An 18,602-nucleotide genomic window follows, 5' to 3' on the forward strand; every position below is an offset into this window, starting at 1 on the left:
TCAGGGCTCTGTGCCCACAGGGTGAGCACATGGCTTGGCAGTCTTTCTATTCTTCAGGGCTTGTGCCCAGAGGCAGTGCTCAGCGCTACGCTTGGCAGTACTTTGGGTCGGAGTGGAGTGTGCCATGTTGGGGGTCAAACTCAGCGCCTCACACAGCCAGACATGTGCTTCACCCTTTTGAGCCACATTTCCAGGCTCTGACTACTCATTCCTGAGGCCAATGCCTGGATACGACTCTCAGAGGAGTATTGCCTTGGCTCACCTCTTTAGAATGACTCTGAAAAGGGGGCTGACATGAAAGGTTTCTATCGGTTAAAAAAGCACAGCATGTGATATGGTGTGTCCCCAGGATCACAGTAAGTCCAGGTGTTGGGAAATGTCAGCCCTGGTCCTAGCACTGTCCTGAATGACTCAGACCAGTGTCCTCTCCTCCCCTCTCTCCAGGCCTGTTTTCTCCACTGCTAAAGAAGCAGACTAGATGGTTGCGACTGCTCAGGTCTCTTAGAGCTGTTTGAGGTCCTGGAGTCGCTCCTCCCCACCTCCCTGTTCCAAGCTCACAAACACCCTTTGTTCTCTCTCAGGTCCTCAGAACCAGGTCCCTCAGGGATGGCCTCTTTGGCCTGAATCCTGGCTATCTCTTTGGGCTCTGTGAGGTTCAAAGAGCTCTCAGGCCCTTTGGGGGTCTGGTGTCATTTGCAGGGTTACTGGAAAACTACAAAGCAGGGCTGCCTGCCTCAAGACTCCCAAGTGACCTATCTTCTGGTTGGTCACCTAAGGGAGGAGAGCTCCAGAACAAGGTGGCCCCTGTCTAGGCGAAGCAGCCTGGTGCTCATGGCTTGGATGCATGACTTGGCTGAGGTGAGGGAACCCAGACACCCACTGGGCCTCACTGGCAGGATTCAGTGGATCAAAAAGAGGCAGAAGGGGTGATGTTGGTGATCCACACACATCAAAAAGATGGCTGCATACATGCTATGCCTGAGGCCCCTGCTGACTTCTACCAGGAAATCTGAGGAGCCCACGGTAGAGAGATGTCAAACCAGATCCTTCCCCTGATCCCTCTGTCCTACCAGGCTTGTCAGTGTGCCAGGGCAGTTATTCACAGCCTTCTTTCTGACTTCCCTGCAAGTTCGCTCCCTCATATGCTCCCCTGAAGCACCTATTCCTCCCTGCTGGTCCACCTCAAACTTGCTATTCGCATGGGGCGGGCTCAGTGGCCTGCTGGAGGGGGAAGCTCGGCAAGGGCCAAGGCTTAGATTGGGCTTGTGGGATGCACCCTTGACCCGGCCTCTTCAGCTCAACCCCCCTGCCAAATTTGTGTCAGCAGAGACTGCTGCTTGCCAAGCTCCCCTGATGCCAACTGTCACCCCCAAGTGAGCGGATCTCTGACTGCTGGCAAGCCTTCTCCCGCTCCACCTCTTCCCAGCTTACTGTGACATGTTCTTTTGTGTTGTTCTGATCTGTCATTCATGTAGCTCCAGACATGCAGGAGAATGAGTGAAACCTCATTCACCTTTTTTGGACCTCTTCTCTCTTAACTTGCTTCCCTGCATTGCTGTTTGCTTCCCAAATTCTGTAGCATCTTTCTGAAGCTTCCATTGCTTGAGCCAGAGACTTCTCCCCTCTGGAGTCTATCCTGGCTCTGTTGTCTATGGGCCTTTTGTTTGGAACAAGGAAGGTGCCAGTATATGGGGCAGCATATCTCTCAGGGCACTCCTAAACTGGGACTAGGCTGCAGTTGAGTTGATGGATTGTGAGCCTTGCTGAAGGCAAAGAGGGGTTATATCCCTGGGGGAGAGCAGCACTGCCACAAGACCCACGTTTTGGTTTGTGTTTGTTTTGTTTTATTTTGTTTTTGAGCCACACCCAGTGGTGGTCGGGTTCCTCCTGACTCTGCATTTAGGTATTATTCCTGGCAGGTTCAAGGGACATATGGGATGCTAGGGATTGCACCTGGGTCAGTCGCATGCAAGGCAAACAGCCTACTTACTGTGCTGTCAGTCTGGCCTGACCCACCTTTTAACCTGGATCTTCTCAGACCCTTTCCACCATAGTTCCCTTGACCAGACTTAGGCCCCATGGGTCTGTGCCCTCAGAGCGTTCAGCCCTCAGATTCTGATTTGGTAGGTCTTAGGTGGGTTCTGGGATGAGGGGTTAGGCCATACCTGGTGATACTTAGGGCTTCCTCCTGGCTCTAGGCTTGGGAGACTCTCGTGGCAGGGCTGTAGGGACCATATTAGTTACAACAGGTGCAAGGTTACAACCTTACCTTACCTTCTGTGCTATCTCCTGTTCTCAGGATCCTTAATTTTATTTTATTTATTTTTAGATTTTGGACCATGTCTAGTAGTGCTCAGGACTTTCTCTTGGTTTTGCGCTCAGAGATCACTCTTGGTAGTGATTGTGGAACAAACAGTGCTGGGGATCAAACTCAGGTTGACTGTGCAAGGCAAGTGCCCTACTTATTGTACTATTGCTCCAACCCCCTTTCCTCATTCCACATTTACAAACAAACAAACCCAATTAGTAGTGGTATATAGTCAGGAATGAGAACCCCTGCTTCAGCCAAACCCATTCATAAAATGAATCTGAAGCTCAGAGAGGGGCAGATTCTTGCCCACAGTCCAAGGTTCAAAAACCTGGCCCATCTGCCTTTTCTTTGCCATACTTGCCAGATGGCATATGGAGCAGACAACTGGATTTTACTCTCCCAGAAGTGGCTGACTTTCCTGCAGCAAGGCTTTTTCTCAAACCCAGATTCACCCTAGTAAAAACGATGGGCCCAGAACCCAGCCACTGCAAAATCTGTACCCCAGGTGTCTATGCCTTCCTCATCTCCCCAAATATGGATTTTTATGCTAGGCTCAGCATTCTAGGCATAAAGAGGTAACTGTCAGGTCCCTTCATCAGTTCATAGTGTGGTGTCTCCGCAGCCCTTTCTCTTATCCCACTCACCTTCCAGTCACTCACCCATGCCAGCCCTGTGTGTCCTTCATCCTCACTGTGGGGTTCTTTTGAGGAGTCCACCCAGGCCTCTGGGGACCTGATCCTAGGAAGCATCAATGCTTTTATTGCACCACAGCTGGAGAAGCTGGGGGTTCCTCTGCCTATACCCCACCCCAAATCCAGACTTCACCCATGGCCCCTAAAGGACGTCTGCTGAAGCAGTTCTGACGGCATGCCTCCCTGTCTCTCACTAAAGCAGCAACAGAGACACAGTCAGGGTTCCCGCTGCCGTCTCTGGCACCATCCTTCAGTCCCACATTCCCAGGCCTGTGCCTTGACCCTGGTGCCAAGGCCCTGGCATCTTCACACTCCATCTGACCTACTCTGGCTATAAGGATGGCTTCTGACCACTGTGCAAGTTTCTAAGTTTAGGTCCCGCACAGCCCCGTGGCTGCCGGTAAGGCCGAGCTGGTGTCCAGCCTGGCCTGTGACACCAGCTGCTGTGGGGGATGGGTAAGGGACAGCCATTTGGGCCACCCAACTCCACCCAACTCCACCTGTGACTGAGGAGCAAGAATACCAGCAACTGTAGCCAATCCCATACCTTGTTACTGCAAGGTAGAGCATCTCGTGTCAGCCAGTGGCACACATGGGCAAGACTGGAGGGCTCAGCAAAGCAGCCTAGGAACCAGTGTCCTCCGTGACCCAATATTGGGATCCCCTGTGAGTCCCCGGGCTGGGGAATCAGGGCTCAGCATCTCGTACAATGGGAGGGTCAGTCATCTAGGTCCTCCCTCTTGGTTTCTGGTTCCTGATCTTTGGTGGCCATGGACCCTCCTTAAGTAGAAGAACTGAACATCAGCCCTTCTGCAGAGCTCCAGTGCACAGACATGGGGCTGGGGGGGAGGGGGTGTCTTTCCTTGACTTGCAGATAACCTGGGGTCTGTATCCAGACAGGTATGTGGCTCATGGATCACCGGGACCTCTCAGCCCCCAAACAATTGCATAGGTTGTTATCAGATGGTGAAACTGATTCCTTCATCTTCTCTCTTTAGATTTTACCCAGGAAAATTGTCTCCTTCCTTCCTTCCTTCCTTCCTTCCTTCCTTCCTTCCTTCCTTCCTTCCTTCCTTCCTTCCTTCCTTCCTTCCTTCCTTCCTTCCTTCCTTCCTTCCTTCCTTCCTTCCTTCTTTCCTTCCTTCCCTCCCTCCTTCCCTCCCTCCTTCCCTCCCTCCCTCCCTGTCTCCCTCCCTGTCTCCCACCCTGTCTCCCTGTCTCCCTGTCTCCCTGTCTCCCTCTATTCTTCCCTACTTCCTTCCCTCTTTTTCACTCCCTCCTTTCCCTTCTTTCTCTTCTTTTCTTTTGTCCCTATGCTCAAGGATCACTCTTGGTAGGGCTCAGTGAACCATATGTGATACCTGGTTAGCCACATGCAAAAAAGTGCCTTTAGGCTGAAGAGACAGTACACAGGCACAGCATGTGCCTTGGATGCAGCTGACCTGAGTTTGATACCCAATAACCCATATGGTCTCCCAAGCACTGTGAGCAGGGATCCCTGAGTGTAGAACCAAGAATAAGCCTGAGTGCCACTAGGTGTTGTCCAAAAAAAACAAAAAACAAAAAAACAAAAAAAAAAACAAAGATAAAACAAAATAAAAAGCAAATGCCTTATTCATTGTGCCATCTTTTCACACCACACACACCACCCTCAGAAGTCATTTCTTTTTTTTTGGAGGGGGCCACAACTCAGGGGTTACTCTTGACTCTGCGTTCAGCTATCACTCCTGGCAGGCTCGTGGGACCATATGGGATGCCGGGAATTCAGCCCAGGTCCATCCTGTGTAGGCTGCATGCAAGGCAAATGCCCTACTGTTGTGCTCTCTCTCTGACCCCAGAAGTATTTTTTTTTTTGGCCACACCCGTTTGATGCTCAGGGGTTACTCCTGGCTAAACGCTCAGAAATTGCCCTTGGCTTGGGGGGGATCATATGGGACACCAGGGGATCGAACTGCGGTCCTTCCTTAGCTAGTGCTTGCCAAAGGCAGATACTTAACCTCTAGCACTACCTCGCTGGCCCGATTGTTACCTTTTCTTTTGCAATTAACCTTGCAGACACCTTACCTCTAGCGCCACCTCACTGGCCCTGCAGAAATCATTTCTTTTTTTTTTTTTTTTTTTTGGTTTTTGGGCCACACCCGGCGGTGCTCAGGGGTTACTCCTGGCTGTCTGCTCAGAAATAGCTCCTGGCAGGCACGGGGGACCATATGGGACACCAGGATTCGAACCAACCACCTTTGGTTCTGGATCGGCTGCTTGCAAGGCAAACGCCGCTGTGCTATCTCTCCAGGCCCAGAAGTCATTTCTTAACTCAGGCTTAGTGACACCTATCAGTGTCAGGGAAGGAGTCCCCCTTGGGTCAGAGTTGGGAGTGCAGAATTATGGGGGAGAGGTTACTGGAGTTAAGGTGCAGGAGATAATCAGAAGCTCACACAGGAGTAGACTAGTCCAGCTGGAGGTCCAGGTAAGAGGGGGTTGGGAGGGACTGTCTGTGAATACTGCACACACACACCCTCTGGCAGGCTAGCCTTGCACACACAGCACCCTTTCATTCACTCTGTCTGTAGGACACTACCAGTTGTCTTCCAGAGCAGAACAAGGGGAAAAAAGAATCAAAGCTACTTGTGGATGAGTTGCATTCCTGAGGGCCACCAAAGAAGGCAGGGTCACAGCTGGAACAAAAGCTTCTGCCCAGGACTATTACCTCATCAGTCACCCTGTGCTGAGCTCGTCAGTGGTTCCTGGGACACTGTAGTCTTATCATCTGGAAGGATTTTCAATAACAAAGATTTGTTCAACCAAAAAAACGAGCTCTGTGGTGTTCTTATGTGTCTGTTTATTTTTAACTCTTGGTATTAATCATCCTAAATTGTCATCCACTACCCTTGAGATAGAAAGATCTAAGCTCAGACACAACAGCAGGGAGAGAGGCTGGGGCCAGTCTGGGCTGTGCCCCAACCTCCAGTCACCATCTGTGAGGCATCCTAGATCCCTAAACCATTGCCTGAGGACTCTCAATCAGCATCTTCATGAAGTTTATTATTTTTGGCTTTTGTTTTGGAGGCCATACCTGCCAGCGCTTAGGGCTTACTTCTAGCTCTGTGGTCAAGGGTTACTTCTGACAGGACTTGGGGACTGCAGAGACGATTGCCTTTTTTTCTTTTTTGTGCAGTTCCCACATCTAGGGTCATGATCTCAAAAGGGGCCATGCCCTACAGTTTTAGATGCCCATATATTCACTCACATTCTGTCAATGGAGGCTGGGTGAGTTACAAGGGTAGTCCTGGCCAAGGTGTCATGGTCAGACCAATTCCTAGAGACCTAAGGAAGAGGCCACATCTTTTTTTTTTTTTTTTTTTTTTTTGGTTTTTGGGCCACACCCGGTAACGCTCAGGGGTTACTCCTGGCTATGCGCTCAGAAGTTGCTCCTGGCTTGGGGGACCATATGGGACGCCGGGGGATCGAACTGGTCCGTCCAAGGCTAGCGCAGGCAAGGCAGGCACCTTACCTCTTGCGCCACCTCGGCCCCAGAGGCCACATCTTGTGGTATTAGGGAATCAGGCTCCTTGCTGTCATAGGCCTGAGGTTCCCATTGCTCTGTGTCACCTTTCTGCCTTACCACATGTTTCCTCCATCTTCATAGCGTTTAATGGCCCTTTTCACACAGTTTGTCTTTCTCATGACTGCTTGCTGGAAGAGACATTTTCACAGTGCTCGTGTGAATCAATGAGACTACTCAGGCAATTTTCCTTCCTTGTATAATAACCCAACAGGCACAGGAATGTCACCTGCCTCCCACCAGCCTCCCCTAATTCACTGCATGACCTGTGATAGGGGATCAGTCTCAGACCCTTCTTTGCCAGCTCTAAGTGAGCCAACTGACAGTACTTGACAGGGAATTACATAAGCCAAATTAGTTCCAACATCTTAAACTGGGGCATCATCATCACTGTTAAAAATGAGTTTGGAAGCTGGAGCAATAGTACAATGAGTAGGGTACTTGCCTTGTATGTGAATGACTCAGGTTTGATCCCTGGCCATTCCATATGGTCTACTGCTAGGAGTGATTCCTGAGTGCAGAGTTAGGAGTAGCTCTGAGCATTACCTAGTTATGGCCCAAAACATCATCATCATCATTGTCAACCTCATCATGTGTTTGGGGCTGGAGAGGTAGTATAGCTGGTAGGAAATTGCCTTGCACATGACTAGACCTGGTTCAGTCTCCAGCACAGCTTATGCTTCCCTGAGCACTGACCCCTGAGAACAGCCAAGTGTGACTCCAAATGAATTCCTTTCTTCCCACATCCACGTCAGCACTGGTTGTTCTTGCTCTTTTGTGATGTGCCAGTCTCTGTGGTATGACATGATATCTCATTGTTGTTTTGATTTGCATTTCCCAAATGATTAATGATATGGAACAATTTTACATGTGCCTTTTGTCCACCTTTTTCTTCTTTGAAGAAGTTTCTGTTCATTTCTTCTCCCCATTTTTGATGGGGTTAGTTTTTTATTTCTTGTTAAGCTCTACAAGTACCTTATATATCTTAGATTCTTAACCCCTTATCGTATGAGTATTGAGTAAATGATTTCTTTCAATCCATGGACAGTCTTATCTATCCAAGTTACCATTTCTTTTGAGGTGTAAAAGCTTAGTAATTTAAAGTAGTCCTATTTGTTTATCTTTGTTTCCACTTGCTTGATGAGTGGTGTTTTGTCCTTGAAGTTACCATTAGCTTCAGTGCCATGGTAAATTCTGCCTGTGTTTTGTTCTTTGTACCTTAGTGTTTTCAGGTCTGAAATGAAGGCCTTTAATCCATTTTGATTTGACCTTTGTGCACAATGTTAAAAAGTAATTATTTTGCATGTGGCTGACCAGTTTTTCTGGTACCACTTGTTGAAGAGGTTTTCCTAGCTCTGCTTCATATTTCTTGTTCCTGTATCAAAAGGAATTGATCAGGGGCCGGGTAGGTGGCGCTGGAGGTAAGGTGTCTGCCTTGCAAGCGCTAGCCAAGGAAGGACCGCGGTTCGATCCCCCAGCGTCCCATATGGTTCCCCCAAGCCAGGGGCGATTTCTGAGCACATAGCCAGGAGTAACCCCTGAGCATCAAACGGGTGTGGCCCAAAAACCAAAAAAAAAAAAAAAAAAAAAAAGGAATTGATCATATGCCTAAAGTTCTATCTTCGAATATTCAAGTGTATTCCATTGATCTGAGGGTCTTTTATCCAATACCATGTTGTTAAAATTACTGTCATTTTGTAGACAATTTTTAGCTGGGTTGCCTCCCATCTTTTCCCCAAAGGTTACTTTAGCTATTCATAGAGGTTTATTGTTTCATATGAATTTCAGGAGTGTTTGATCTATTTCTTTGAGAAATGTCATGGATATCCTTATAGGGACTGCATTGAATCTGTACAATGCTTGGGGGAGTATTGCCATTTTAATGGTGTTAGTCCTCCCAGTCCCTGAACAGGAGGAAAGCAAGATCTATTTCCTTGTGTTCTCTTTAATTTCTTTAATTAATGTTTTGTATACCTTTCTTTGTGTTGGTATTTCACCTCTTTAGTTACATTGATTCTGATGGATGTAATTTTCTTAGGCACAATTGTTAATAGAATTAGTTTTTTTCTTCAAATACCTCTTTCTTCTCTTTCATTATTTGTATATAGGAAAGCCATGAATTTTTACATATTAGTTTTGTAGCTTACCACTTTTTCTATAAATGTCTGTTGTTTGTATGAGTGTTCTTTGTACAGTCTTTAGGATTTTCTAAATATAGTATCATGCCATTCTTAAATAGTGAGAGCTTGATTTCTTCCCTTCCTATCTGGATGCCCTTGATATCTTTTTATTGCCTAATTGCTGTGAAAAGTACTCCCAGAACTATATTAAATAGAAGTTGTGAGAGTGGGCAATCTTGTCTTGTGCCTGATCTTAGTGGAAAGGCTTTTTTGGTTTTCCCTCATTAAGTATAACGTTTGCTGTGGGTTTGTGGTAAATGGCTTTGACTATGTAGAGGAAAATTCCTTCAGTTCTCATCTTGTTGTGAGTTTTTATCATGAATTTGTGCTGGATCTTTTTCAAATGCTTTCTTTGCATATATTGATATGACCATATGATTTTTACTTTTTCTTTTATTGAAATGATGTATTATGTTATTTGACTTGCATATGTTAAACTATTCTTGGGATGCCTGAGATGAATCCTACTTGGTCATAATGATCTTTTTTGATGATTTGTTGGATTCTATTTCCTAGTATTTTGAGGATCTTTGCAGCTGTGTTCATCAAGAAAATAGGCCTGTAATTTAATCTGTGTCTGTCTCTGTCTCTCTCATGGTGTCTCTGTCTGCTTTTGGTATTAGGGCAATGTTAGCTTTATAGGAACTTTTTGGGAGTGTTTCTGTTTCTTTGATTTCCTAGAAGAGCCTGAAAAGGCTTGGCAGAAGGTTCTTTTTAAAGATTTGAGAGAATTCACTAGTGAATCCATCTGGGCCTGGACTTCTGCTTTGGGCAACATTTTTTATTACCATTTCAGTTTTCTCAATAGTAATAGGTCTATTCAGGTATTCCATATCATCTTGGTTTAACCTTGGGAGATTATAGAAGTCCAAGAATTTATCCATTTCTTCTAGATTCTTTTGTTTTGTGGCATAAAGATTCTCAAAGTAATTTCTTTTTTTTTTTTTTTTTTTTTTTTTTTTGGTTTTTGGGCCACACCCCGTAACGCTCAGGGGTTACTCCTGGCTAGGCGCTCAGAAGTTGCTCCTGGCTTGGGGGACCATATGGGACACCAGGGGATCGAACCGCGGTCCGTCCAAGGCTAGCGCTGGCAAGGCAGGCACCTTACCTTTAGCGCCACCGCCCAGCCCCTCAAAGTAATTTCTGACTATACTTTGAAGTTCTGTAGTATCTGTTTTGATGTCATTCTTTTCATTCTGATATGGTTATTAGGGTTTTCACACTTGCTCACTCCTGTTAATGAGTTTTGTTAATGGTTTATCACTGTTGTATTTTTCAAAGAAGCAGTTCTTTCATTGATTTTTGTTGCATCAATTTTTGGGTTTCTAGTCATTAATTTCTGCTCCAAGTTTTATTATATCCTTCCTCTTGCCTGCTTTTGGTTTATTTTATTGGTGATTTTCCAATTTCTTAAACTCAGCCCACAAGTCATTTATGTGATCCGTGGTCCCTTCCTTCCTTTCTGATGAATGCTTGCAAAGCTATAAACTTTCCTCTTAACACCACCTTTGTGTCCCACAAATTCTGATAGCTTATGTTCCCCAACATCTCTCTTCCATTTTTCCCCCCATCAAAGCCAGTATTTTCTTGCTGAGTTTTAGCCTGATTGATTTATCAAGAGGTGATAGAACAGTGTTGAAGTTACCAACTACCATTGTGTTGCTATGAATGTCTTTTTTCAAGTCTATTAGCTGGCCACTATTATTAAGATTATCCTCTCTGTCTCTTTTTTGAGCCCAAAGTCTGTGTCATTTGAGATTAGTATAGCCACTCCAGCCTTTTTGAGGGAGTTGTTTTCTTGAGGATTGCCATCTAACTTTTGACTTTGAGTCTGTATTTGCTCTGGATATTCAAATAATTTCTTGCAGGCAGCAGAATATTGGATCAATCTTTTAATCAATTTTGCCATTCAGTGTCTCTTAATCAGTGCATATAGTCCATTGATATTGAGAAAGATTATTGTCATGGAACTTTGTGCCATCTTTCTGTAGAAGTTTGTAGTGATTGTGTATTTTTTAAACTTAAGTTTATTTATAAATTTATATTTAAATTAAAGAATTAAAATAAATTAAATTAAATCCTTCAATATTTTTTGTTTGTTTGTTTTGGAGCCACACCTGGCGGCACTCAGAGGTTACTCCTGGCTTTACGCTCAGAAATCACTCATCTGGCAGGCTCAGGGAACCATATGGGATGCCAAGAATCAAATCTCGGTTCATCCCAGGTCAGCTACGTACAAGGCAAACACCCTACTACACTCTGCTATTGCTTCAGTCCCACAATTCTTTTAAAGTTGGTTTTGAGTCTGTGAACTTTCTGAGCTTTTATTTATCTGTAAAGTTGTGTTTTGTTCTTCAAGTCTGAATGAGAATCTGACTGGGTAAAGTATCCTTGGTGAGGCATTCATTTCATTGCATTTTTTCACTATTATCCCACTCAAGCCTTTAAGCCTGGAGAGTTTCCTTTGTTAAGCCTGATGTAAATTTTAAGGATGCTCCTTTGTATGTGATTTCCTTCTTTAATCTTGCTGTTTTCAGTATTTTATCTCTTTGATTTTCATCATTCTGATTGGAATGTGTCTTGGAAGATTTTTATTTATATCTCTTTTAGCTGGTACTCTTCGGGTTTCCAGGATATGGGTACATGTAAACCTCTGGGAACTTCTCAATAATAATATCTTTTTTTTTTTTTTTTATCTTTTTGGTTTTTGGACCACACCCTGTGGTGCTTAGGGGTTACTCCTAGCTATGCGTTCAGAAACCGCTCCTGGTTCGGGACCATATGGGACACTAGGGATCGAACCAAGGTTCATCCTGGCTCGGCCACGTGCAAGGCAAATGCCCTACCGCTATGCTATCGCTCTGGCTCGACAACACCCTTTTAAAACAATGCATTTGTTGCTTCTTCAAGGCTTTTTTATTTTTTTCCTGGCTCTCTGGCACCCCTTATGCTGTTTCTGTTAAATTAGTTTTGTTTTGTTTTGGGGTCACACCCACCAATGCTCAGGGTTTACTCCTGGCTCAATGCTCAGAAATTACCCCTGGCAGGCACAGGAGACCATATGGGATGCCAGGATTCGAACCACCGTCCTTCAGCATGAAAGGCAAACGCCTTACCTCTATGCTATCTCTCTGGCCCCTTCTGTTGAATTTTTCACAAAGTTCTTTGTTTATTTTCCCAAAGCTCTTTATTTATTTTAAGGCTCTTTTCTAACTAATGCTTTTGTCAGGAGGTGTTATGCAGCTCATCTTCGAACTCACTGTTTCTGTCCTTAGCAGCTGTTACTCTGCTGATGATACCTTCCTGTGAGCTTTTCATTCCAGCTACCAAGTTTTTCTTTTTTTTTTTTCTTTTTCTTTTTCTGGTTATTGGGCCACACCCAGTGATGCTCAGGGATTACTCGTGGCTACTCGCTCAGAAATCGCTCCTGGCTTGGGGGACCATATGGGAAGCCGGGGGGATTGAACCGTGGTCCTTCTTAGGTCAGCTGCTTGCAAGGCTAATGCAAGGCTAATGAGCTGGCCTCGTCTACCAAGATTTTCTGTTTGAAGTTTTCTCATTTTTGTTTTCTTCTGTCTTATTGGCTGTACATTCCATGATTTCTTTGAGTTCCTTGAACATCTTCAACATTTCCTCTCTAAAGTCTTTATTGGAGCTAGTTGATACTGTTTGGGTCTTCAGAGCTATCATCTTTGCTCACTAAGCATGGTGGGTGTTCCTTTCCCATTGTGAGCTTTGCAGTCTGAAGGTGTTTATTGCGTGTTGTGGTATGGCTGAATGACTGGAAGAACTGTGCAGCCATAGCATGCTCTTCTCAGGGTGCTGACCTAAATGCAAAACTTGCCCTTCTGAGTGAAAAAATGGCAGAAGAAGCTTCAGCTCTTATCTATTTATCTCTAAAAATATATTTTAACTATGAATGCACCATTAAAAAATTACTTTTAATTTTGGACCATGCCAGCTCTCTGTTCAGGTATGGCTCCAATGGTATTCGAGGGATCATGCAGAGCCAAGGACTAAATGAATGTACTATTTAATAAATGCCATGGAAACTACTTCTTTTTTTTTTTTTTTTTTTTGGTTTTTTGGTTTTTTGGGCCACACTCGTTTGATGCTCAGGGGTTACTCCTGGCTAAGCATTCAGAAATTGCCCCTGGCTTGGGGGGGACCATATGGGACACCGGGGGATCGAACCACGGTCCTTCCTTGGCTAGCGTTTGCAAGGCAGACACCTTACCTCTAGCGCCACCTCTCTGACCCCAGAAACTACTTTTATACTACATCAAAAACATTTCCATATTAATAATAATACCTCAAAAACTGCTTGGGTAGTTTAATTTTTAATTAAAGCCTAATTTTAATAGGCGTTAATTTATTAATTTAATTTAATTTAATTTTAATTAATTAATGACAACATACTTAGACTTATGAAATAAACTACCAGTTATCTAAAAATGTATGTTTTAAAATAAATTTATGATTTGTTACAGTAATGTTTTTATTTATAAACCTGTTGCATATTGCTATATACTTAGGGTTGTGTAAAAATTTTTCAGGGGTTGGGATAGCAAGCGGGAAAGTTTATGTCCTTACAAACTGGAGACAGAACAGAGGCTCAGAACGTTGGGGCTGGGCGGTGGCACTAGAGGTAAGGTGCCTGCTTTACCAGCGCTAGCCTTGGATGGACCTCGGTTCGATTCCCCCCCAACCCCCACCCGAGTCCCATAAAATTGCATACAGCTGAACCTAGTTCAAATCTTGATACCTCATTATGAATTCCCCCCCCCAGGGGTCTCAAACTCGAAGCCCATGGGCCGCAAACGGCCCTCCATACAACATTTTGTGGCCCTGCCCTAGAGGAATCTTTTTTTGTTTTGTTTTGTTTTAGTTGTTTGGGTCACACCCCCCAATGTTCAAGGCTTACTACTGACTTTGCACTCAAGGATCACCCCGACTTTGCCTCCTCCGGCCCCCAGGTAAATTGAGTTTGAGAAGTAATCCTTGAGCACTAGGTGTGGCCCCAACTTCCCCTCCCCCAGTATTTAACTGACTTAGATTTTCATAGCTCTTGGCAAGGGGCTAACTCTGTATCCCTTCTTTTGTGAAGCCAGTTTCATTGAAATTCTTTCTGATATGATTCAGACACTGCAAAATGATGAAGGGCCATTTTCATCTTTTTTTATTTCTCATTTTAAAAAGTTGACTTGATTCTACATTTTTGAGTGCAGGGGAATCAAAAGAAATAGGGTGCCAGAAGCCCTCCAGAGTTTTCTTTCTCCTTAACCCCCCAGCCCCCAAGCTTTGGTATCTCTGTCTCAGCTGCTGTCTGAGTGAGCATGCTGGTGGGTGGGGCGAGGACTGGTGATTGCGTGTCCTCAGACAAGTGGTGGCTTCTGGAGGGGCCAACCCAGCCCTGACAGCAGCTGGTTCCTGCCACTCAGCAGATCCAGTCTGGCTTGGCCTGGAAGATGCAGAGGCCAGGCCGCCAGACCGCTTACCCATTTTTGCCTGTCCCTCTGCTTCTCAGGAGATCCTCGGCCAGTTCACGCTGGACTCCCTGCTGGAGATGAACGAGGCCAAGGTGAAGGATACTCTGCGGCGCTGTGGGGCCGGAGCTGAGGAGTGCAGCCGCCTGCAGTCCGCCCTCACCTGCCTGCGGAAGGTGACAGGCCTAGGTAGGTAGGACGCTGCTGGTTCCCTCTCCCTCCACCAGCCTTGGCCTTTTTGTCCTGTGTCAGGCCTAGAACCCTGAGGCCAGGCATTGATTGAGGCCACTGATGCTCAGAGAGTGTGTGAGGGGCCCGGTTCTCCTGACACAGGTCTGAGACTTGTCTCAGCCAGTATATATCCTGGGGATGCTTTAGCTGTTGTGACTAACTCCAGGCCTGTCTTTGGGGGTCACTGCACAAGTCCTCTTCTTCTGCACATATCTGTTAGCCCTGTGAATCCTTTGGCCACTGCTTGTATGCTATTCCCTACTCCCATTCCAGGTCACTCGCACCACCTCTCCCCAGCTTTACCCATCCCCACAGAAGCATGAGTTGAGGTGGGTTTAACTGAAGTCAAGTACAATTATAGAATTTGTACTGTGTCTCAGTAGAGTGCATGGCAGCCATGGGCCAAGCCAAGGCACTGAGACATGTTTTTTGGGATTTTTTTGCAGGCTTTCTAAATCTCTCCTGGGAGACAGCTTCAAATACCCTAACTCAGTGCTCTTCCAGCACACAGCGAAGATGCTAAGATGAGCTGATGAATAGAATTAGCCTTGTTTTTGAAATGCTTTGAGCCACCTGTCTCCTCTCTGGCTGCCTTAGGCAGTGTATCTGATACGCTGCAGGATTTTTCTCCCCCAGAGAGCAGAGGGCTGAATTTCTTCCCAGGCCCTGTGTTACTTGTACCCCTCAGAATACCACCAGACAGATAGAGCATCACTCAGTATGGTGAATGTTACATGAGGCCTCCTGACTGATGCCCAGTACAAAACAGCACACAGAGCGGAGGATTGTTCAGCTTTCTTGTCCCCACAATTTACAGAGTTTGAGTCCAGGGAGGAACTGATGTTTTGTCAAAGACACACAGACTTTGTCTTGGGTGATGTCTGGTTTGTCTGCAGATTATGAACATTTAAAAGGACTTGGAGGTCGTAAGAAATTGTAGCAATGGGTGACTTCTTCACCTTGTGAAGAAGGCTGTTTCTTCTCTGTCCCTCCTTGCTGCTGAGACAGAGAGCACCAGTTTTTGAAGCAATACTGGGTACCAGGCAGACATTTGACATGTGGGTAGCAACGCCCCTTGAATAGGGACAAGGAGCTCATTTTGAAGCAGAAATGTTGAAAGTGTTGAGTGAGGGACCAGAATACTAGTACCGTGGGTAAGGCATTTGCCTTGTACACAATTGCCCTGGTTTCTATCCCTGGCATTTTATATGGTCACCTGAGCACTGCCAGGAGTAAGACTTGAGTACAGAACCAGGAATAACCCCTGATCATCGCCAGATATGTCCTCCCACCTCCCCCAAAAGAGAAAGTGCTAGGTAAGCTGTCTGGGATCCCTTTCCTGGCACACATCAGAGCTTTGAGCCAGTTAAATTCAAAGGACTTTTCCATTAGAGTCCATGGAGGCCCTGGAAGAGCGTTTTTTCCAGCAAGTCTCTTGTTGGGTGTCAACTTGGACCCTGTATCTGCTACAGGGTCCTGTCACATCCAAGGCCAAGATGCAGATAGATAGATGTGTAAGCTTTATGGTGGCTGCCCTCCAGGGCACCCTCTGGGGTAGGCTCCAGTAAGTTCCCTGATCCATAGGCCACTCTGGCAGAGATTTCATTATAGCCTATCAACTACATTAAGAGTAGTCTCACTGCCACACACTTTGGCTGTGCTCTCATGCTTTCAGTCACTGTATGTAGCTGCTTAGAGCTGTGCTGTGGTCAGTTCTTGTTTTTATTTTTGTTTTTGTTTTTTGTTTTTGTTTTGTTTTTTGTTTTTGTTTTTTGGGCCACACCCGGTGGTGCTCAGGGGTTCCTCCTGGCTGTCTGCTCAGAAATAGCTCCTGGCAGGCACGGGGGACCATATGGGACACCGGGATTCGAACCAACCACCTTTGGTCCTGGATCAGCTGCTTGCAAGGCAAACACCGCTGTGCTATCTCTCCGGGCTCTAGTGAGTATTATGAGAGTGAAGTGATCAGGGATTAGATCAGAGCTGGGCACCTACGGCCGTTCTTGTCCATGAGGTCTGTAGGGTGATTGGAAATGTAGGCACCATTTTCTCTTTGGCCTCCCATCTCATGAAAAATGAGAGACCCCAGTACTGCATTGCTGGCCCAAGCACAGTTGGACTGAGCATCATTTAGTGTGATCTTCAGCTCCTGCAAATCTTGCTTGAGAGCAAACCTCCCCACTCCTCCCCACCTTCCCAAAAAAATCCAAAGGTGGGTTCTTAGTGACGGTGGCTGGTGAATAGGGATGATCCAGCCTGAGCATACACCCCAGCATTTATCTGCAGCAGACATCTCCTCACCCTCAGCTCTTCCTACTAAATGACTTAAGAGCCTTCCTCTCACAGCCACGGCATCTGTGCTGCCACGCTTAAACTGGCTCATTTTCCAGACTCAAAGGAATTGGTGATTAATGTCCCCAGAGCCTGCCAGGAGCGATTTCTGAGCGTAGAGCCAGGAGTAATCCCTGAGCACTGCTGGGCGTGACCCAAAAACCAGGGGTGCAGAGTCAGGTAGTACCACCAGGTATGGTCCAGATACCAAAACAAGAAAGAAACAAGTTGGCTGTCTTAAATAAAGTGAATGCAAGTGAAAATATAGTTCCAATTGTAGTTCTTTCTCTGTGTATGTGTGTGTGTGTTTTTTTCTTCCCCAAGAGGGAGCATTGGGGACTAGTCCCAGTTTAGCCCTCTGACTTTCTCCCCTGTTCCTGCAGTTCTGTTGGAACAGCACAAGAAAAGAAAAGGCACACAAAGCCTGTATAACACACCTGCTAGTTGATTAATGAGCAGAGAATTTACATGCAGTGAAATGAGAGGAAGCGTTTTGGAGGAGGGGAAGGCATGTACAAAGGACCCTTAAAGGAAGTCCCTCTCCATAGGGCCAGAGTGATAGCACAGCGGGTAGGGCTTTTGCCTTGTACATAGCTGACCTTTGTTCAATCCCCGGAATACCATATAGTCCCCTGAGCCTATCAGGAATGATTTCTGAATGCAGAGCCAGGAATAACCCCTGAGCATCGCTAGGTGTTGCCCAAAAAACAAACAAACAAACAAACAAAGTTCCTAATGGATGCCTGCATGCATAGGTGGGCTAGGTAACTTGCTGATAGAGCCTGTCACCACCCAGAGCTGGGCCACTGTAGATTATTTAGTCATGGCCTGTGATATGTAGCCCATGCTGTAGACTGGGGGCCCTGGTTTTTTGGCCTTGGCAGTGGCATTAATTGCTGGAAGGTGGGTGCTATCTCTTTTCCTGATGTTTGGATTTCCTTGAAGTAGATAATTTTTTTTTCACACACTTCTGCTTTCCTTTGGAAATTTATGGGGGAGATGATAGAGGGGCTCTACAGCAGTTCAGGGGGCCAGGCTGGGGCCCCTGGATGGTGCAGGCCTGATATCTCAGGGCTCAGTCCTGGTGGGGTTCAGGGGACCATATGTGGTGCTGGAGGTCAAACCAGGGTTCATTGTGTATAATGCTTATCTGCTCTAGTATCTCAGGTGCCACTGGCCCCCAATCCCCGCACCCTATGTTGTACTGAAATATCAATCATGGTTACAGCCATTTTCCCCAACCCTACACCCCCAGACCTTACAGTGAAAATCTCGCCCTTGCTGTTCTCTCTATAAGCCTTGCTTCCTTCCCCTCTAAAATTGGGAGCACTGATGGCTATAATGGCAGTCACATAAGCTACATCAAGATGATACCTCATGAACCTGAGAGGGAAAGGCTTGAGGCTCCCACTAAGTTACCATGCAGCCTTGGGCCATGTGCTCACCCACTCTGGTCACTTGCCATGTCGCTCTCAATCCCTCAAGCTCCAACCACCTCTAACTCGGTTTCTTGGCCTGCAGGAGGAGAGCACAAAGAGGAATCAGGCTGGAGTGCTTTGGATGGCCGGCGGGAAAGTGGCTCGGGGGCCACCGTGGACACCCTCTCCTCAGCCAGCCTGCCCTGGCCTGCTGGGAGCTCCCAGTTGGGCAAACTGGCCACCAGTGCCCAGAGCCCACGCTCTGTCTCCGTGTCAGCCCTGCCCACCTCGGACTCCCCAACCATTGGCTCCAGCGAAGTCATCCCAGACACCTGTATCCCCCTGCACGCCAGCGGCCGGCTGACACCCCGCGCCCTGCATCACTTCATCACCC

The 18,602-nt window shown here is 46.3% G+C and overlaps 2 protein-coding genes across 2 annotated transcripts in view; one reads left to right on the forward strand and one right to left on the reverse strand.

Annotated features, from left to right (window-relative positions):
* Nucleotides 1-18,602, reverse strand: part of PIGS (phosphatidylinositol glycan anchor biosynthesis class S) — a 1,033,024-nt gene that overhangs the window by 161,189 nt on the left and 853,233 nt on the right. The gene's annotated exons all lie outside the window — the stretch shown is intronic.
* KSR1 (kinase suppressor of ras 1) overlaps nt 1-18,602 on the forward strand; it is a 159,913-nt gene that overhangs the window by 107,224 nt on the left and 34,087 nt on the right. The window contains 2 exon segments of the mRNA XM_049772774.1: nt 14,270-14,417; nt 18,312-18,601. Coding sequence (XP_049628731.1) covers nt 14,309-14,417; nt 18,312-18,601 — 399 coding nt within the window. The 5' untranslated portion in view covers nt 14,270-14,308.

This window comes from Suncus etruscus, chromosome 1 (genome assembly GCF_024139225.1).
Source record: "Suncus etruscus isolate mSunEtr1 chromosome 1, mSunEtr1.pri.cur, whole genome shotgun sequence".
Classification (NCBI taxonomy): Eukaryota; Metazoa; Chordata; class Mammalia; order Eulipotyphla; family Soricidae; genus Suncus; species Suncus etruscus.